Source organism: Halichoerus grypus, chromosome 5 (genome assembly GCF_964656455.1).
Source record: "Halichoerus grypus chromosome 5, mHalGry1.hap1.1, whole genome shotgun sequence".
In the NCBI taxonomy this organism is placed as follows: domain Eukaryota; kingdom Metazoa; phylum Chordata; class Mammalia; order Carnivora; family Phocidae; genus Halichoerus; species Halichoerus grypus.
In genome coordinates this window covers 138777514-138799979 of record NC_135716.1, presented here as the reverse complement: position 1 = coordinate 138799979, position 22466 = coordinate 138777514, and the positions used below count along the sequence as shown (strand labels likewise).

Below are 22466 nucleotides of genomic sequence, written 5' to 3'. Positions count from 1 at the left end.
CTCATTGTTTTGGGGGGGTTAGTGTCTGATGATGCAGATTATAGATCAGGGGGAAGGACGTTCCTTTATTCATATGGTTGCTGAACTTCCCTTCCCTCCCTTTAGCTCCTGCCTTGGGACAGAACACTGGGGCTGCTCTTATGTTCTAATGCTGATTCAGAAAACATTAAAAACATCCTGAAATGGCCAGTTCATCTGCATCCAATGCAGGGTATACTTACCATTTCAGAAAAGATCCATCTTTAAGAAGAAGGTGGGAAAAGGGGGAAGAGAAGTAATTTTCTTTAGGTCAATGTCAACATGAGAACAGCTATTCTGCTTAGAACTGATGGACACAGTCGTCATTCGAGAGCGTTCTTCGGTTAAATAGGTGTGAAGTGGAGGGAGTACTTCTGAGTGTACTGCCAAGTGGGGTCCCCAAACATATGGCACAAGATATCCTGGAACAAGGAGCTTAAAAGCTGCTGCTTTTAAGGCAGGTGTTGTATATGATGTTTATATTCTTTCTTTGATGTGAGTTGTCACAATGTACTTTATCACATCCAAACCATGAGTCGTGATCCTCACCTACAAGAATGTTATCTAGACAAAGACATAGAAAAGCCTGAAGTTGTAGGGCTCACAAACACCTTCACGCCGTCCCTTGGTCTACTAGTCAAATTTGGATACCTTTTAACTGTTCCTAGAAAGGAGTTTTCTTAGAAAGGACCTATTTCTTGTTTCTCATCATTCAATTTCTTTATTTTTGTAACTCCTTTCTTTTCCCTGTTGTTGATTAGTTGATAGTGACTCCGTGGATGCATTTACTCTGTTAATGTGTGAAGGGTACAGCCCAGGACTGTGCTTTTTAGTCTACGGGCAGTTAGTGTCCACCTCTCTCATTAGGTCCAGCTCAATGAGCAATGTCAATCACTCCTGCTTTTCATCAGGGAGAAAACCTTAAGAAACTTAACCCTTAGAAAAAGAAAACAAAAAACACAACTCTTTGAAGCCATAGCCAGTGACTTTTTCAGGTTTGTATCCCAGTGCCCAAGATGTTTACTAATTGTCGCATCGATGAATTTAATAGGCATCTAAAAACTTTGTTTTCAACTCCAGTCTAATATAAGATCGCAGAGGGCAAGGAGTTTTGTCTGGTTCACTGCTATACCCATAGCACCTAGAATGCTGCATGGTGCATGGTGTGGTAGATGCGCCTCTCCTCACCGTCCCCAGTGCTGAATGAATGAATGAATGAATGAGTTGAAAGCATTCCTTAACCCTCAAAACAGTCAATGATGTGGTCATTTCTAATCCATATTATTGAGAACCTCAGACTCACATAGCCATGTTTCAAGTAAAAGCTTTTACATAATTCTACAAAATACGTATACTTATTTTTATAATTTCTAAGTCATTTTATTAAACCAAAGCTAATAAGAGAACCTTATCTTTGTTGGGTTATATTAGTGATAGCCTTAGTTATTTTGACAATCAACTAATAAATTCTTAAGTATCTAAAGTGGGCAAAATATTAGAAATGGAGTTCAGAAAATTCACAAAAGTCTTATGGGCAGAATAGGTAAAAGCAACCAAATAAATAAGACTCATTGTTTGATTTTTTTTTTTAAGTAACAAAATCAATAGGAGGTAAGCCAGATCGTTTTTTTGTTAGTTATACATGTTTATTTTTTTCTTTCCTCTCACTATTTTCAAATATAAATTCAAAGGGTGGAATATTCTGTAAGTTTCCCACATTCTTATTTTCATTCTTGTGCATGCCCCAGGATCTTGGCTTACCATTATCACTTTGCTGTGCCTCAGCTTTCCCAGGTGTAAGACTGGCCTGACAATGCTCATCTCCTGGCCAGGGGGGTATGAGACTTAATTAGCAAACAGCTGGAAAACCCCTTGAGATAGCTCTGTGAGTCAGAATGGAAGCGCATTGTGATTAATCATTATTATTATTGTTATTATTTTTAAATGGCTCAGAGCCATCTCTAAATTTAATAGTAAAATGAATGCATCTAATAATTCTTTCCATGTACATGATCTGTGGTCATGCATTTCACAAATTAAATGGCAGAATACTTGTAGGATATGATTATAATGATCCAAGTAAATGATCCTCAACCAATTCAAAATTACGTGATTAAGACCCCAAGGAGCTAAAGCAAGCACTTTGCTTTCTTACCTTTTAGCTTCTCAAATAACCCATTTTGTGTAAATTTATGTGAAAGGGAAAAATTAGCTTTTTGAAATTATCAACTTGGAACTTTTCTGTGTAATTAGTTGGGAATTTCGGAGTGGGTGGGTCAAATAAATCTATCTGTCACACCTTGTCTATCATATATGTATAAGTTGTTTCAAATATGATTGGCTTCGCTTCCTATCAGTTGTTGAGTCGAATTTAATTTGTGAACTCTTGAAGTCAGAGATCTTCAAATACCACCTGAAAAAGATAATCATAGGTTTTATTTGTCTCCTCCTGTACCCTTCTGTCAAGAAACGCTTTTGGGTTTGAGTTAGGTTATGTTGCAGGTCAATGAAGAATTGGCTTCTACTGCAGATTGTACGCCTTTAGCTTGAATTATCGCAGGCAGACATCCTGGCTAGCTGCAATGCAAAACTCAGAGGGCTCATGGCCGGGAGGACCTAAGGTTGGCAGCCCACTAAGTTGGAGAGGAGAAAAGAAAAGGGAAATTCTATCTTTTCTGGTACGTTTCCCCTCCTGGTTTCCCCACTAAAAATCAATAGCGTGGTCGATAGTTGGTTTTGAGTTGTTCGCTACATGATGGAGTTTTTCTGATGTAAACCTTTGGTGTCTGGGCTTCAGACATTATAATGTATCAGGGAAGGTCTGATAGCTGCCACAGCCCTCCTGGGTTACATTTTATTCCCTGTGACAGCTTTGGTAATATGAAGGGGGAAGTACAGATCAATTTTTACACCATATAGTTGTTGGGGGAAATTTTTTTCTTCCATGAATTGATTATCCTTTTACAAATTCACCATATTTATGTATTTTTCTTCTAAACAGCAGAAGCTACTAAAATGAGGTCTTTTTGTTAAAGAATATTTTAAAATACAAAGCAATTCAAGCCTTTCTTGAAATTGTTAAGGCCCAGTTGTGTCCTGTTTAGAATTTCTTAGATTCTCTTCGCATGACTTGGAATGATACTTTTAATTTTAAATGTGTACGTTTGGGAAAACCTGGTGTCCTTTTCTTAGCAATACTCTGGAATGGTGATATTAGGAAGAAAATGTCACAGTGTCGACTATAGTGCTTGTGTGGTTCTAATGCAGATTTTGGGTTCTTTGAAACAATATGGTAGCCTTTATGGATATTGAATAATTATGGATGATGAAGAATCATTATAAATTATGTCTACCACAAAGTTTCAATTTTCACTGGAGTCCTTTCTGTTAAACGTCTTGCTCTCTGGGTTAGCAAATCATTAAATTTTCTCTTCTGAAAATAATAGTTTAAGTTGCTTACCTATCTTCTCTCTCATTTGAATATATCTTCTTCTTCAACACCGTAACTCATATCAGAATTGTTCTTGAAAAGCTTTAAGGTAACCTCTAGTCTATTCAGTGAGTACAAGATAATAACGTTGCATTTGTAAAATGTCTTCAAGTTTTGAAAGATCAATTCCTAAATGGAATGAAAATGTTTCTGTAAAATTGTGTTGAAACAGCATTATAGAAGTGCAAATGCTAGGTCTTTAAAATATTAAATTCATTTATTTGAAATATTGTCAAATATTTGAACAATAATATTTAAGCAAGAACACTAGAATCAGGCCTTTTACTCTCAGACAGTGTTAGATATCCATCATGCTGTATTAATTGAAAGGATTTGGTATAATCTCATAAAGACACAGGCAAACTCTGGGCTTTCCTCTCTAGTAAAAATATATCATTCATGTCTTCCATTACTGTGCTATAATTATGGTAAGTGAAGCAGAACGGAATCAATAGAGCAATTTATCAATGCATTCTAAAGTATGCTAGCACCGTTTACGTCATCTACTGCAGATACTGTCATTCAATAAAGAGACATCTAATAGTATCAAGACTTAAGACTGATCCATTTCAGCATAATGTTTTCCCATGTAATGCTCTAGTTTTGATCATGGATTAATGAATTGTTTCATTTGTATGGTATTATGTGAAGTAAAATATTTCCTGAATTAAATTTCACTAGAAATTTAGAAATTCAGTCTTCAAGTTCAAAAAGCACAGCAACATTATAAACATTGGAAATAGTGCATGGATTTAGCCTTTTTAGGTGCTACTATGAATTATATCATAGTTAGAAATAGAATACAAGCTGGGTGTCCCTCTTACCCCAAGATGCATTAAAATTTAAATGACAAATATTTGGCTAGGGATATTATTTAATGACTTCAGATTTTTGTCTTTTGTCATTACAATATTCAAAATTATTTAGGCTTTATCTTCATAAATTTATGATTTAACTATAATAGTGGATTCATAGAAAGGTTAGTTTTTTTTCCATAGATTTTTTTTCATAAAACCATAAGCGATATGGCCTTTTTACCATAAACCATTCCCCCATACTAATATGATATTAAATCATCATGATGCTGAAGGGGAGATACTAAATTGTATATTAAAATGCTATGTATTTCAGTATGGAAAAGATATTTCAGATTATTAGATTATCATTTTCCTTTTCCATCCAGTGGTGAAATTATCATCCAATATCATTTTAGTTAATTCAACCTTCTATAAAACTGTATAATCTGGTGATGATGCCAGAGTTATACCAATGCAAAATTATCATTTGTATTTCAAATTTGTAGCCATCAAAAAATGTTTTCAGGGACAGAACTTATTTTTCATCAAGTTACAACCATTGAAACTGAGGTGAAGTTGAATATAACAGCATTATCAGAAAACATGTGTAACTCCTGATTTTGGAAAAGTGTCGTCATGTACAAGTTTCTCCTCCTTGTTTTCTTTTACGCAAGTTCTTAAGGTTACTTTTTTTTTTTTTTAAGGTAATTTCCTTAGCAAAGGAGGAGTTCTGCACTGCATGACCCCTTAAGATAGTTTCCATGAACTCATAAAACATTAAGCGGGACATAGTCTGAAGTTGTGGGATCATTTTCTAGAAATTCCATGGAGCGGGATGACAGCACTTCTCCCTTCTATTTTATATCTTGAATTTGAATGGGCTTGTGGATGTTGGGATGTCGGTTGTGACTATGTGTTCGGCCACCTCTTTCATTCTTGATACTTTCCACTTTCCTACTCACTGGTGCCCATCCGGTATTGATTTTTAAGAACCTGTCTGCTAAAGGGTTAAAGAGTCAGCTTTTAAGCTGCTTTAGCGCGAGGTATTGAAGAAAATTTGAATGTCATTTACCTCGGTGAAGATGTCATAAATTATTTTGTTGGCAAGGTTTATTGAGGGTTATTCTACCTGATACCCCATTGTATTGTTTAACGTGGACTATTTTTAACTAGCGTTCTATTTAAACAGTGTCAGCGAGTTCTGAGAGCTTGCCAAGCAAATTCTCAAAATGGTTGCCAAGCTGTAAGATGGCTGCCAAGGTCTGAGCACGCCGAGCAGGTTCAAAATGGTGACCAACTTCTTAGGGTTTGTTGCTCACATTCCCCTACTGCCACCCTTCTCCCCCCGCCCCCAAATACCACCCAAAAAGGACGGAGGGGGAAAAAAAAAAACCCCGAAGATGCAAGACTTGGCACCAACTCCTTGGCACGAGTGGTTATAGTGTCATCCAGAGATTCAAGTAGTCACCGTGTACTACTTGTTTCACATGCTTGGCAGAAGACTATTCAGGGGAATACGTGAGGTGAAAACACTACCGTCAAATAGCATGGCCGTTTTCTCTACCTGATCTAATATGCACCAAATACTTAACTTAGAAAGGGGTCTGGGGGAAGCCTAGACAAGGCAGTACTTTCCAAGAGCTTTGTAAATGAGATCGAGGAGAGCGTTAACCAAGACTTCAGGCTGTGCCTTTTTGTACTGCTTGCCTAAAGTGGCACAAACTTTATATACAACAGGTTTAAGATTTATTTTAGTTTTGCATTTGTTTACTTAAGTTTATAGCAATTGCTTTCTGGCAGTTGTGCTACTTAGCAGATTGAAATAAAATCATAAGGGTGAATTAAAACATACTGCTGTTAGTGCTGATTAGAATTTTAGCTTAGTGTAAATACCGGATGCAGGGTCCAACTTTTCAGACACTTGGCATGAGCTCAATAGGGATCTCCACGCTACACAGGAGACAGTGTGTGTGTACTTGGATGCTTTTAAAATTCTTGGATAGGTGGAGCATACTACTTCTGCTGGCATGTTAGTTCATTGTGCTGGCTGCATAATGTGCTTGGGTTCCAAGGTAGATAGAGAAGCTGGGGGAAATGATAATAAAGGAAAATAGTTTGCACTTAAAAAACAAAGCCTGGAGAAAGGGATTTTAATTAAACCCCATGCAGTTTTTACTGTGTTTTGGTTATTAGGTACAAACAACTAATGCCAAACTTAGTTGAAGAACTGTAGAGTTTGTGGTAATTTGAAGAATGCTCCAAAAGGGAATGTATTTCTGCAGCTTGTTAAAGTTTTTCTCCGTGAGACGCTTTAAAAAATATACTGGTGAGTTAACTTCTCCAGGCAGGTGGTTGACTCAGTGAATGCCTGGCATTAAGTCTTCTGTTTCGTATCAGCTGTGGACTAGGTTTTCCATTCTGGTGAAACCTGAATTCCTAACGAGGGTTTTTTAATTGGAAGAGTATTTTATTTAATTCTTAAGTAGCAAAAAGCTGGTTGTCAGGAAGGTGGTGGTTTTATGTCCGTTAGTAGAATCAGCTAGCGATACTATTATAGTAAATAGTGTCTATGGTTGGAGCTTTTGGAAATCTGCAGTTTTAGGATGGGTTCAGTCATGGAGCCCTCAGGAGATGAGATGTATACCTGGCATACTCTATTGTAAGAGGTAGCCAAGAAAGGTCACTTTTCAATCCCTTTTTTACCGATTTTTCCCTTGCCATTTAGTCAACAGTGTTTGCAGCTAAGACTCTTGTAAGTTCATTTCTAGTCCTTTCCCTGGTGGTAGACAATTATCAGCCAAGACCTGCTCATTCAATAGGTGAAAACAAATGTTATTGACAGTGCTGAAATCTGAACTCTGCATCCTTCAGTGTAAAAGATCAATGCCATTAAGATGCTTTCGCTCTGGAAATTTCAACATAGAGCTCCATAGGCATTTAGAGGTTAGCTGGGCAAACGTGTGAGATGAAAGTTGCGTAGCAGATCCTTCGGTACATATTTACAGAGTACATTGGTGATGTTGTATAATATTACAAATGTTAAGGTAGTTTGATTAAGAGTCTTTCTTGCTGATTCTTATATATCTTACTATGAACTGGTGACAGGGAACTCGAGTATTTCTTTTTAAATTAAAAATCAGGAGACCAGGCCTCTTTATAGTAAATCAAAGTACCTTTTTAATCTTCAAGTTAGGAACATATAAATAGTACTGATTATTACCTGTCCTTTTTTTCCTATTCTATTACATGTTATTCATTGGCAGCTTATTTAGGTGAGTAATATTATTGCAGCAAAGGTAAAAATTAAATCATTTAAATTTTTTTTTACCTTGTTCATAGCGGATTATATCTATGAATATGTAAGGAAGTGGAATTGTTTCAAATTGCCGGAAACATGAGATAATTCTAAAATTTATAGTATAAAATGCCAATCAGGCAATGTCTAGGGAGATAGAGTAAGGGATATTTTTGGAAATTCTCAAAGAATTTGTCAACATTCTTGCTTACATGCAGAGCCCAGTACTTTTTCAGTATTTTAAACTTTTATTTATTTTGCCATTGTTAGACGTAGTCCTCATTTTATTTTATTTTATTTTTTTAAAAGATTTTATTTATTTATTTGACAGAGAGAGACACAGCGAGAGAGGGAACACAAGCAGGGGGAGCGGGAGAGGGGGAAGCAGGCTTCCCGCTGAGCAGGGAGCCCGATGCGGGGCTCGATCCCAGGATCCTGGGATCATGACCTGAGCCGAAGGCAGACGCTTAACGACTGAGCCACCCAGGCGGCCCCGTAGTCCCTATTTTAAATTGGTGAATTGTAAAATCTTTTCTTCAGGAAATTTATCTATTTGTCCTTCCAAAGTGAGTATTTTCATTCAAAAGAGCTGTTTGTGTTTTATAATTTTTGCGGCGGTGTGTTTGGCCTTGTACCCTCTTGTACGTAGTATGTGTGTATAATTAGGACGTGGGGTGGGTGTGTGTGCTCGTGTTTACCCGAGTACGTATAGAGATAGAAATTTTACTTTCTATATAGTAGCTTTCTGCATAGGGCAACCCAAACAGCTGTTATTCCTTTTTATAGCTTCTTTAATCTCTGTGCCAACAAGTCAGTTTACAAAATCTGTTTTGTTGATCGCCGCTGTGATAATAATTGTGGTGTTTTGTGGCTTGGCAAAACGCTGGGGTCTCCTCTGAGGACTCTTGCCAAAGGCTTTGAAGGGGTTGAGGTGAACTCACTGCCAAAATGAGTCACCACTCTCTATTTTATTTAGTGTCCTTCTGCCAAGGCCTTAGACACTTTCTGTTTTCATTCTTTTGTAGGCTTTCCTCCCCACATTGTGGTTTTCTTCACAGCCAGAGGCCTGGGTCTGCCAGGATAGGTGAGAGAAGCTGGCTACCCTTCGCTACACGCCAGTGTGCAGTGCGGCTGAAGGGCTAGGGGGTTGGCGGTGGCGCACCTTGAGTCGCTGTGAGTTTAATTATACAGTTATGAATTATAAATAAAATGACGGGCTTGGATAATCTAGCATACCGTAGTCACCTGGGTTTGGATCAGAAATTCTCAGAAGAGTAGTTATTACTTACTTTTAAGTAGCATTCAGATAATGTGACAGTGTTTCAGTGCTTTTCATAATTGATTGTTTAAAAACCTTAGATAATTCATGAGTTCTGGCTGGAGGCCCAAATCTGGAATTTTTCCTCAAACAAAAGAGTACCAGTCCCCTCCTTTAAAATGCCCTAGTATTTTTGCCTCACATAAACTGTTTTCTACATACACCTAATGGTTTTCAAGGAAGAGTCCTGAAAGATTTTATTTCTACCTATCTCGATGTAAATTGTCACCAATAAGTGGACTCAGAGATACGAATTTTGCTAATCTATTATTTAAGATAGAATAGAAATTTGAATACTTTTTCATCATTAAATACTTTCAATAGATTGAAATAAGTTGGATTAAAAATCCTCTTGTGCTAGGTTCTTCCAACTGAATATACATATATATATATATGTGTATATATATATATTGTATATATATGTATATTGAGTTGGAAGATATATATATAAATGCCTGTGATAATTGGGATCTTCAGAATGTAAGCAAAATGGCATTTCATACGTTCCTGTGAGGAGGACTTAAACCTTTGATGATTTCAGCTTAAATACATATATACATATATATGTATATTGAGTTGGAAGATATATATATATATATAAATGCCTGTGATAATTGGAATCTTCAGAATGTGAGCAAAATGGCATTTCATACATTCCTGTGAGGAGGACTTAAACCTTTGATGATTTCAGCTTCGTAAATTCAGATGGCTTTTTCTTGACTAAAGTTATGACACCATCCTAAAATCTAATAAACTGTATGTGAAGAATTAAATTGAGGGGGGTAGCTTTTGTTTTCTTAAGTACCCATTCATTGTGTTCAATGTTTAACCGTGAAATACACAGTACAACTTCATTATAACATCCCCTGAAAACATTTCCATAAATATAAAGTATATTTTTCAAAGTTCAAAGTCCTAACTGTGGGGCACCAAAATATTTTCCATATATTATGGTCCAAGCTTTTGTTCCTCACGGAGAAAAAATGCTATAAACTGACTTAATTTAACACTTTGTTTACAAAATAAATGCTATTAATAATTGATTATTATTCCTTATAAATATTTCAGTTAGAGAATGTATAATTACATAGGTGAAGAGTCTGAGATAATATTAGGGGTAAAGTTGATCTAATCACATCCTACAAAGGTCAGTGGTTAGCATTCAGACGAATTAATATATGTGGAAACCTTTGTAAACTGTAAAATATTGTATACATTTTAACACATTACATTTTTATTTCTGTTTTCTCCTTAAACTTCAAATTATCAGACGCTTCTCTCCAGGTATCTGCCTTACAGTTTTTACTTTAAAAGAGCAAAAATAAGAAAACAGAAACAGATACTAAAATGTTCAGTCACTTTGTGACGTAAACTCATTTGGAATTTAAATACTTAGAGTTCACGGCAAGACTCCAGGATAGAAATTCTTTTGGATGATCTATAAACCACTCAATCCCTGGTTAATGTGCAAACCATGTGAGAAGTTCCAGGTGAAGTTGACTTTGAGCCTTGTCTGAACCCCATAAACAGAATGAAGTCCTGTAAACCTTATGTGAACCCCAAAGAATGAAAATCACTAAACCTGGTGCATCCAATTAAAACCCACTGTTTTCTAGTGGCTGCTTTATGTGTCTGAAATTTGAAGACAAAATTTAAATTTGGAAGTGAGCTGTTTTATTTTGGAAGGTATGAATCATAAGCGACTAAGTATTTAGATGTAGCTATATTGTTGTGAAGCTCTGTTCATAATGCTGTTTCAGAAAGGAAACGGGAACCTCCTTACGAGTATTAATATTCCCAGGATCTCTTATAAAATCAGCAAGACATAAATATAGTAGTAGTAATGGTGGTGTTAGCAATAGTATTAACAGTAGAGATTTTCATCAATATTATTTTGAAAGAGTAATGTTATTTTGAATTCATACTGAACCTTTGTGCCAGGTACTTAAAATAAGACTCTTGATACATCATTTGTTATGATAGTAGGAGTTGATAGGCGCTAGGTATTATTTGTCCCTTTAGACAAAAAGCAAATCAGAAGCACTGATCAGTTAAGTCTCTTGGCTTCCACCCCGTTGCATGACTTCAGATACAGATATATGAATTTGCAGGGGCGGGAGGTGGGGTACTATAGTGGTTTCCTCTTCTGAAAAATGAGGAGATTAGACTAAAATGACTTCTTAGGTTCCTTTCAACTCTTAAAAAAGATCTAGAAATACTATCGCTGTTGGTTACGAAAGCCAACCATCTTTGTGTCGTTGTTCATTATATCCCTTTTGAAGATGAGGTGACTGATCCATGGAGGACACATTATAAATCACTTGCCTTCACTTATTAATCACCGTAATCAGAAGTGTAATTATAGCTATCACATACCAAGCTTACTCTGTCTTAGACATTGTGTGCTGGGCTCCTTCCATGAATTAGCTCACTGGTCCTTCTGTAGTTAATCATTAGTAGCCTTAGTATCATGGTTTATCAGTTATCTTACTGAATTGACTAAGCATTTTGTATGACTGTTCTTTGGGGGGGAGGGAGGGGCAGAAGGAGAGAGAGAGAGAGAGAATCTCAACCAGACACCCCGCAGAGTGTGGAGCCGGATGCAGGACTGGATCTCATGACCCTAAGATCATGACCTGAGCCAAAATCAAGAGTGAGACGCTCAGTAGACTGAGCTATCCAGGCACCCGTTATAGCCCAGTGTCCTCAAGTGTTCCGTTATCCTGAAATCATTCCCTTTGCCTATAAATGTTGATAGTTAACCAAAATGAAGACTTTTTTTTTTTTTAAGATTTTATTTATTTTGAGAGAGAGAGAGCGAGAGTGTGAGCGCAAGCAGGGGGAGGGGCAGAGGCAGAGGGAGAGAGAGAATCTCAGGTGGACTCCACACTGAGCATGGAGCCTGATGCAGGGCTCTGTCCCACGACCCAGAGATCATGACCTGAGCCAAAATCAAGAGTTAGACACTCAACCGAGTGAGCCCGCCAGGCACCCCTGAGGACTGTCAATCTCATAACCATTTTGCTTTTTTGACTGTTTGTCTCCTGATCAGTTTTGTAAGAATTCAGTAACTTTCATACATTCATCTGCTCATCCATCCACTTGAGTTCATGCAGCGTTTTGCTCACTGGAGAAAGCGAGATGAGAGAGAAATGCTATCTTTAAGAGCTTACAATTCCCAAAGTTACAGGTTCTCCACAAAAAGAGTATTGTGTCACACATTAAGTTCATCACCTCAGTGCATAAATTCATCACCTAAATGTCACTGATAAATATTTTCAGGTGGGCAAAACATGGAGCTGGTGCTGTGTGCTTCACAGATTTTCATGTTCCATTTCCAGATAAGAGGTGGCGCTGTGAAGACCTGGGCTTTGAGAATGCATGTATTGAGCCCGGTCCTAAGTGCTAAAGAGAGTACCTAGCTGCTGAAATAGTCCTCGGTCAAGCAGTGAGCAATGTATTTGAAGCAGTCACTACGTGCACAGTACCGCACTGGGCTCTGTCTGGTGTAGGGTCAGCTCATTAAAGCTACATTCCGGGTCTTTGTTAATGTCATGCAGACCTTGTGACAGGTGTTACAGCTGCCAGCCTGGCACAGCCCATTGGGAGTATGCTGTAATTGCGCTTGATGCCACCCTTAATGGGTGGGGGGAAAAGGCAGCATCATGGGTGAGGGGAGGCAGAAGGATGCCCTCAGGCCATTACTGACATCTGGTCACCACTGCTGTTTCACCGCAGTGTCTGTTCAGTGCCTACAAATATTGGACCTCTGGGTTGAGTTTGCTGCCACCGCTGGATTCCTGGCAGCCATCTTATTTCACAGCTGGGCAATGATTTCAGCTTGGAAAAGGGGTATTTACCTTAGGGCCAGAAACAATCTACTGCCAACAGGACCCTGAGAACTTTCTTATGTTTATTAAATGAGAGATTTGTATCCTCAGGACCTCCTTTATTAAGTATTTCCTGGTTTTGAACTTTTGGGTTGTTGGTGAGAATGTTATCTTTCGTAATGATATCTGAACCCGTAAAGGACTAGGTTTCCTCTTGAAGAGTTCCAAATATTTCTGTTATGTATGTAGGGTGATAAGCAAACCTCGATCGGAGGAAGTTCCGAAAAATCTTATTCAGCCAGCATTTACTAAGTTGTTTTTGTATCAGCCACTGCACTAGGCGCAGGGACGTTAAAGGCCTGACCTCAACCAGCTCTCAGTCCTTCTGGAGAGACAGACCTATGCATGATGAGCCATAACGTTAGGCAGACTGTGATTCAATTAAAAATGAGGCAAAATGTGTAACAGTGTGAGTACAATTAGGATCTTTGTACACAGCAGTGCAGGATAGTGCTTGTAACTGTAAAAGCTTAGGTGAGACAGATTTTAGAAAACTTCATGCAAACTTTTCTTCAACACACAGACGAGACAGCTCCCTAGTATTAAAACACTCTTGAGAGGGAGTTTTTCATGTTGTCTGGAATCCCCAAGCTTGAGTTTGCCCACAGAACTAAATTAAAAGTGAGCACCTCTCCTTGTGATCTTTTGTTTCTCCAAAAAAAGTACCATCTTCCTAGCACTCTGTGTTCTTCTGGTTAGAGCGGAGCTGTAACCTGTTGTTAAATTGCATAGGAAAGCTCTGAGACAGTTAATGAAGAGGATTTGGATGTTTATTTAAAACCAGTCACAAAGTTCTTCTTTACAGAAGATGCCCACAGTGCCGTCCTAACTTAAATACCAACTTAAACAAGAAACTCGACTCTAGGTGTGCTCAATAAATACTCAGTGACCATTTCTAGGGTATTATAAGGCACTTTTAAAACACTTAATTATAGGGCGCCTGGGTGGCTCAGTTGGTTGAGTGACTGCCTTCGGCTCAGGTCATGATCCTGGAGTCCCGGGATCGAGTCCCGCATCGGGCTCCCTGCTCGGTGGGGAGTCTGCTTCTCCCTCTGGCCCTCCCCCCTCTCATGTGCTCTCTCTCTCTCTCTCTCTCATTCTCTCTCTCAAATAAATAAATAAAATCTTTAAAAAAAAATAAATAAAACACTTAATTATAAAGATATTAGTAACTAAAAAATTACCAGTTAACCGCCCCCCCCCCCATGTCTCTCCGTGCATACACACTGTCAGTGCTCATGGAGAAATAACATTAAGGCTCTAATCCAACCGTAGTGATTTTACAAATGTAAAGGTAGCATTTCATAGTCCCTGAAGTGATATATTATTGGAAGAGCGTTCATACAATTTTGTTTTAATTGATTCTCTTAAGTATGCAACCAATCTGTGTGTATCTCCTTTTAATTATTTATCTGAGCTGTGAGAGAGAAGTAGGCAATCATTTGGTGATCCGTTCAAGTATCTTGAAAGGAAGGCATCCATCTTTTATGTGACAGACATACTGAAAGATATAAAATACATTTTTATTTAATAATTTCATTAATATTGTGTTTAGTGCAACCCATTTAAAAGTACAGCTTATACAAGATACTCAATGACAATTTTTTGATTGAAAGAAAATGGCCACAAGAATCAATTTTATGAAATTAAGTGAGGAAGAAAGAACTTAAGAACATGATAAATAAATTAATAAATTCTTTTCAGAAGGAAAACAAATGTTATTGTTAGGACAAACAATAAAATAACCCCACTGCAAGAAAATGAATTCAGTCAACACATTTAGTAAGTGTCTTCTGTATGCTTAATATGGGAAGTATAACTGGAGGATGTGGAGGAAATGTATCAAAATGAAAAATATTTATTACCATGTTCCTGTTGACATGTTTGAATACACAGCATATGCTTGTGAAATTGTGAATTCAAGGAAGCAAACATAATATAGGTTAGAATCATCATGGGTGGATACTTACTAGAAGAGACAGAAAAAAACATATAATTCCTTTTCTAGGAAAATATTTGTAAATTATGCTTGGTTAGTACAAGCACACAGAACGCATATGGAAGTTTTCAGTCTATTTTCCAGAGTTTGTAAGATGCTGGGTATGGTGTATAGGTCCTTGTCCTAGCCCTTTATGCTGAAAATGAGCATTTTTTTTTTTAAGATTTTATTTATTTATTTGACAGAGAGATAGAGAGAGAGCACAAGTAGGCAGAGAGGCAGGCAGAGGGAGAGGGAGAAGCAGACTCTCCACCAAGCAGGGAGCCCGACGTGGGGCTCGATCCCAGGACCCTGGGATCATGACCTGAGCCGAAGGCAGCCACTTAACCGACTGAGCCACCCAGGTGCCCCGAAAATGAGCATTTTAATTGGATTGCTTCTTTGGAAATAAGACAAAGAGTACATTGCTAAAAGCTTTTGGAGGCCATTTTCAATATTTGCAATAATATAAGTGCTAGAAATGTGCTTCCATTTATATGTAAAGGCAATAGTGCCTTCCATACGCATAGAGTCTCTATAAGACTTTTATTATATTGTTTATTTAAATGCAAGCAAACAAAAATTATTTTTTTTACTTTAGATTAGAGGACCAACTTCATCTTTCTCCTTTGCAACTTTTTGGCCACTCTTTCTGTTTCTGCTCCCAAGAGCAACTTAGAAGTCACTTTCTATTTTGCCCAAAAAAGGAATGTTTGTTTCTACAAGTACCTTGTCAATTTCATATGATCTGGATGGTGTGTGTCATAAACACAATTTCTATATGTTTGACGGGATTTTTCACCTTTACATTGAGATGTCTGCCGTAGCCTAAGACTCGGGAATGTTTGCATTGGGGGATAACTTAGAATTTATTACCTTACTTTTAACAGTGCCTCTGATAATACAGATTTACCAGTTCAATTATAAAGTTCTATCATCTCTATATAGGTACATATATGAAACAGGTTTAGAAATTAAATAGCTTATACATATTTCAAGATTTTAATTTAAACTTTTATGATGTTATACCAGACAAAACTTAAAATTTTAAGAAAATGATTCGGTGTGCTATTGAAATGTACATTGGGTTATTGAAACAGAGAGGTGAAAATATAAGGTGAAAAAGCTCTCTATCTCTTTTCTGAAGCCAAGTCAAAATTTTTGCTTTCATAACTTGCCATTGAAAAAGATATTATAAAAATATTATATAAAATCTTACCTCAAAATTTTTTTCTTACAAGTAAGGAATTATGTTTAAAATTATGAATTTTACTAGAGGATAATGTAATTGTGTTTAACATAGAAAAAAAATCATTGAAAATGTGTCGATTTGGTTCATCTGCACTCTAAGTTGGTTGAACTTATTTTACTTTTGGATATTCCATAAATTCCAGATGTCTTTTCCTGTCTTTCCCATGTATGAGAAATCCATACACAACAGAAAAAAGACGGAAAAGATGGAGAGCTTTCATTTCCCTTATTTTCACTTTTGTTCCATCCCTCTGTGCTTGTTCTTTGTTTAAATAAACTTTTGTGGTATGTCTTTCACACATCATCGCTCCTTGCTTCAAAGGCTTCTTTTAATAACTTAGCCCTGGCTCACTTTTCTTTTGCATATGAAATTGATTTACTAAAGTGTGTGTGTGTGTGTGTGTACATGCCAACGTGCACACACACATCTGTGCAAATAAAAATTTCACTGGAAAGGAAAGTCTATGATCTCTGGTTTACTTTAAACACACACACACACACACACACACACAACTTGTTGAAATGAGAAGCCTAAGCTTGGAGTCGATCTATTTTTGAGATCCTGATTTTTTTCTTAGGATTGTCTCAATTTCCTCAACCTGAAATAATAACAATATTTACTTTGCAAAAGTTGCTGGGAAAGTTACATGTATATAAGTCACTTTGCTCACAGTGCTGGCCATTTTTATTATTTTTAAGCAGTTAGTAAACATTTGCTGTTACTATCATCGTCATTATCATATATCAACACAAGTAATACATTTATTTTAAAGCTGTTAATAAACTGATAATTAGAAGTTAATAATAATCAAAAAGTTGAGATTAGGCTTTTTGCTGCTAAAAATTGATCTAAGTACAAGCACATGAAAAGTGATAGTTATATTAACCTGAAAATAATAAAATATTTTTAAAATTATGATAATATCTTTGTGATTATTTTCAATTCTCAAACCAAACGATGTTAAAATGGGATTAAAGTTTTTCATTATCACAATATCTATAATTAAAAAAAAATGTTTTACCAATCACAATTTTAAATCAAACAGAAGTAATGGGGCACCTGGTGGCTCAGTTGTTTAAGCAACTGCCTTCGGCTCAGGTCATGATCCTGGATTCCTGGGATTGAGTCCCGCATCAGGCTCCCTGCTCAGCGGGGAGTCTGCTTCTCCCTCTGACTCTTCCCCCTCATGCTCTCTCTCCATCATTATCTCTCTCAATATATAAATAAAAATCTTTAAAAAAAAAACAGAAGTAATGATATTCTGGTAGTTGTATAAAATAACAAAAATACAAATATAGTCTACAATTCGAAAATACTATCTCAGGAGCTAAGCTGTCCAATTAAATTTGTTGGTTTTTTTTTTTTTTAAATACATTCAGATCAATTTAAATATTGTCTTCTGTAACAAGTGGATAGAGATACCAATTCAGTTACCATTTTAAATACAGTAACTCTGAGAGGTTCTTCTAGTTATTTCTTATGCTATTAGGAATTAGGGCTATACGAGAATGCTGGGAAAGATGTCTTTTTCAAAAATGGGTCCCACCGTCAAGCATCATGCATGCAGCATCAGTGCCTGCTCATAATATCCACTCTATGACTATGTGAATTTTGTTTTCTTTGGGTGGACCCTCACAGTAGAAGCTTTGTATTAATCCGCTTGTAAGGGGCACCTGGGGGGCTCAGTTGATTAAGTGTCTGACTCTTGGTTTCAGCTCAGGTCATGATCTCAGGGTCCTGAGATTGAGCCCCGCGTTGGGTCTGCTTGAGATTCTCTCTCTCCCTCCCTTGTTGCCCCTCCTGCTCATGCTCTCTCTCTCTCTAAAATAAATAAATAAAATCTTAAAAAAAATCAACTTGTAAGATTAACTAAATCTTTTTACTTTCTTTGTTACATACTAACTGATGGCCAATAGGTACCTACCAGCACATCCTAGAACTTTGTTTTTACTGGTTGTTAACAAAAGGCAGTTGTGTTATCACCAGACCTGTTTATACTACTATATTGGTATTGTTATTATATAATTCAATTAAGTTTATATGAACCGATGACATGTAATTTCAAAAATGAAAGAGAAAGTTTTATTTCTATGAAACTAAGCCAGTGCTTTGGAAGAGACTCATTAAAGGTGAGTTACAAAAATTTCTGTCAGATTATGTGTGGATGAGAAGTCTCAACTGTAAAGGGAAATTAGGAAAATATAAAAGGATTCAGATTATTTTAGAAGTATTTTTAGATTGTCTCTGTACTTTAAAAAATAAAACTAGAAATCGTATATGATGCATTATGAATGTGTTTTGGTTAAGAAAGATGCTGCAATTAATAGACATTAATATTATGGCCTCTCTGCATAAAAAGATTGGCCAAGGAATGTGTGTATGTGTGTGTTCAAAGTTAAGATGCCTACAGTGTGTATGTCTCACAAAAAATTGTCTTTACCCAGTTTTTTAAACGAACCAATCAACTACCAGTCCCAGTATTGGATAAGAGTGCTTCTACTTTTTTGTTTATATTCTTTTCAGAGTTTTAGAGATGTTCTGTTTCCTTCCTACCAAGGAAAAGTAGAGGGAATTGACAGAGGGGGTTTGTACCTTGGCACATTAAACTCGTAAAGGACCAAGACTTGAAATTATTATGTGGGAGTTGATATTCTAAAGTTGGTCTAGTTTTGGGGTTCTGTAAAAAAACAGTTCAGCCCAGCCAAAAGAGATTCCAGATGGTCAGATTATAGAAACTGATTGCTAGCTTAGTGGAGCAGTGGACAACGTGGAGGTCTAGCTGGCAGACAGTGAGTTTCCCAAATGTTGGGCAGACCCAAGAAATAGAACACATGGGCAGGCGACCCTAATCCAGGCAGGAAGTTAGCATCAGAGAAGTCTGTCAGCAGGTGGTGGGGGTCCCAGTGCTCGCCTGGGTGTTAGTGTCGGAATCTTCTTCTTGGGAAGGAGGTAAGGAAAACCCGATTGGTGAGTCCAGTTCCAGCTGAGGCAGGGAACTTGACCAAACACAGGTCCAGGAAGGAGTCGGCACTTAAGGTGGAGCTTACTGGTTCAAGAACATGGCACAACTTACCAGAATCAAAATTGGAGCCGGGGGTCAGAGGCTAGGGGTGACCGAATGCTGGTGAATTAAGTTTCTCACAGCCCCTCCGGTCTGCAGAGAATAGATGTGCTTACAGACTGGGACTCTTCTGCAGCTGGATATCAAATGGTTTACCTGGGGAGAGTCAGGTGAGGACTAAAAGTGTTCTAATAGGAAAGAAAATAAAATTGCTCCGTGTCTGTCTTCATAAAGACAAAACCCAACAGCCAATCGACTGAAAGCTTTCCCAAAGGAACTACTAGTTTTGAAAGGGCAGTGGAAGATGTATCTGCTTCCTGTGTTAAGAATAACCACGTCTAAATAGGATAAACTTTTTGTCTTTTATTGTTGGCTGTTGTTGATTTTTGTCCTGGTATCTACTATTGCCTGGCACCAAAAAAAAAGCAGTGAGTAGACATTTCTTGCTGGCATTTGTAATTCAGATATAATCCTTCCTTAAAATAAGTATAGGCATGATTTTTTAAAAAATCCGTTTACAATTTATGTAAATTTGGGTTTCTGTTTTGTTTGACTATTTTGTTGCTGCCGCCGAGCTGTTGGTGTTTTACCATGGGGCGTACCTGGGGCTCAGCTAAGGTGTTTGAGTCAGACTGCGCAAACATCAGCGTACTTTGCATGAGTTTATTTCATGTCCTTCATTTTACATCATTTGTGGCATGGCAAGTGAGATTGTAATTCCCAGAGGGTTGGGACAGTTCATTCAAAGGCCAGCCCACCTATGTTTATAGTGGTTCTCTGTAATATAATTGTAACTAATTTCCACTGTTGTTTTTGGAGAAAACAGGAGACTCTAATTATGTGTTAGCACTTTCTAAACAGCTCCCTGCATTGTCATATTATTTTAAACGGGCTCTGTTTTAAAATAACCTTTCATGTTTTGATTGCAAGAATATAGCTTACACGGGTCTGTAGTTAACAAAATACAAGGATCTAGTAAATGATAGAGCGTCAACACAACTCTGAAAGCATTTGTTCAACATCTCTAGTGCTGCCCTAGGTTTAGAGGGGAAGATAGGGGGAAAATAGAAATTCCTTGTTCTTTAACAGTTGATCAGTTCTATTGGATAGGCAAGATAACACATAGAATAGGGGCACCTGGGTGGCTCAGGTGGTTAAGCATCCGCCTTCGGCTCAGGTCATGATCCCGGGGTCCTGGGATGGGCCCCCACGTTGTTGGGGCCCTGCACTCAGTGGGGAGTCTGCTTTCTCCCTTTCCCTCTGCCCCTCCCCCTGTTTGTGCACACACACTCTCTCATATAAATAAATAAAATCTTAAAAAAAAAGATATTACATAGAATAGCTAAGCCCCCACATGCTAGTTATACACATGTGAGAATGCTACATATGAAGCATATTGTATTTCATTTTTGTGGTTCACTCATAGGAGGTCTCAGAGCAGAGCTAGGGTAAAGTCCCATCTTCCAGGATTAAGGGCCGCAACCCCATTTTGTCTTTTGGTAAATGTTGCCCGTATCTTCTCCAAATGGCAAATATCTGCATATAGTTAGTCATCTGGACACACCCTTCCCCTGCTACATTTCATTGCCATATTAGTAATAGAATTTTAGTGTTGATTTAAAAGACAGTCTGCCTTAAAGCAGATTGCATAGTTTGCACACTGTGAATTGTAATTAAAGTGTAAGGGGTGCTTATTATGTCAACAACTGGCATGAGAACTCCCGAGCAGCAGGTGACCCCGAGCATGTGACGTTTGTGACAGCTAGGATCCCCTTTTCACTAGCTTAGCAATCTGAAAGTCCAAATTGAAAGAAGCCCAGAGGCTGTATATTTCATTAGATCCCAGGGGAAGTACGGGATAGAGCTTCCTTCTGTTTTCCTGGGAGGTCGCCAGAGAGTTTGTAGAGCTCTGTTTCTGTCAGAGGCTCAAAAGAGAAAAGAAAAAGCACACACAAAACAAAACAAAACACCATACACACCACAAAACCATCCACCAATCACCCCCAGGACCATAAATTTGACATTTCCCACAGTCTCTCTGAGACCACAGTGTTGCTGCGTCAGCAATATGCCCCTTGCTTTGAATTGTATGAAAGGAAGGCTCAGTGTTCTAGCATTTAAAAAATGTCTAATCTTCCGTAGGCAGTGATTCTTTGGGTATCAAACCATGAAAAATGATCAAGTACAGATATCATATGATTTGCTTTACTTTCACATTATGTATTACATTCTCCTCACCTTCTAGCATGGGACAGAAGTCCAAATTTAGAAAGATGAAACCACGTGAATAATGAAGGAAGCAGACCAAGGAGACATGCCATATGTATTTCAGTTCTTACGGTGCTGGGTAAACCGTTTGAAACGTGGTCCCGTTAAAGGCATGTTACTGTAGGAGGCTCAGAACCTTTGTAGACTAGCGTTTTGTTGTGTCCCACAGTGTGAGTACAGACCTTCCCTTAAGGTGTTCGTTTTAGTGGAAGGTTTTGGTCTTTAGTCACCTTGGAACCTGACCAGCAGTTGCTGGAGTGAGTAGAAAAGGTGGATCTTTTTTTCTTGGCACCTCACACGGGATCATAGGCTACTTGGTATCACAGGCATGGAAACTATGGTACTCTGTTGCTGAACCGTGGTAGTGCAGATCTTTTGGTAGCTGATTTTGAATCTGAGACTCAAGCTTCCTTCCCACATGAATTTGATGTGGCTACTGCTAGTCTGCCCTCAGGAAGACCAAAATTTAAGCCCCGTAGGAAGTATTTCCACCCCTACCTATATACCCACCATACCTTTTAGTCCCTAAGTATTGTTAAATTTAAAGCAGAAAGTAAGAATTCTCTGAACACAGACTCCATTTTCTGTGTGCTTTATTTTTTTTGGTCAAGAAAAGTGTTAACAGTCACCATTTGTCTGCTTGCCTGTGACTACGTGTGTATGTTCATGCTAGCCTGGGACGAGAATTGCAAGGCTTGAAAGAAAAAGACGCATCATTTTTATAAATGTGGTAAATAAGTGAAAACTGTCCAACTTTAGAGCTGCATTCAAGTATTGTTATTAAGGGCCTACCAGTTGTTGCTTATTGTCCACCCATTTTGGCAAATTTGCAAAATAATTATTTTCTTTTTGTTTATATTTTTCAAGGTCCGTTCCTTTATTTAGCCAGAGGGAAACCCAATACCCTTAGCAGAATTTTACTTCAGTTACCTAGAGAGCTAAGAGAAGAACAGGTCAGAGGGATGTGACAGAAATGTATCTGTCTGTGCTGCCTAAGGTGAGCTAGCTAATCAATTTCTGTAGCAATATAAGCGTGCAGAGGTAGAAAATTGTCCCAGGTCATGAATTTTCCATTTTTTACTTAGCTGCTTACGTGAAG

At 37.7% G+C, this 22466-nt stretch overlaps 1 protein-coding gene across 13 annotated transcripts in view; it reads left to right on the top strand.

Moving 5' to 3' along the window:
* The window catches only part of NFIA (nuclear factor I A), a 367960-nt gene that overhangs the window by 149235 nt on the left and 196259 nt on the right, over positions 1-22466 (top strand). Inside the window, exon 3 of one of the 13 annotated variants that reach the window (XM_078073049.1) lies at positions 8626-8755. The exons of the other annotated variants lie outside the window; for them this stretch is intronic. Coding sequence (XP_077929175.1) covers positions 8626-8684 — 59 coding nt within the window. The 3' untranslated portion in view covers positions 8685-8755. Of the gene's footprint in view, positions 1-8625; positions 8756-22466 lie in introns of those variants that run through there. 13 annotated transcript variants of the gene reach the window in all.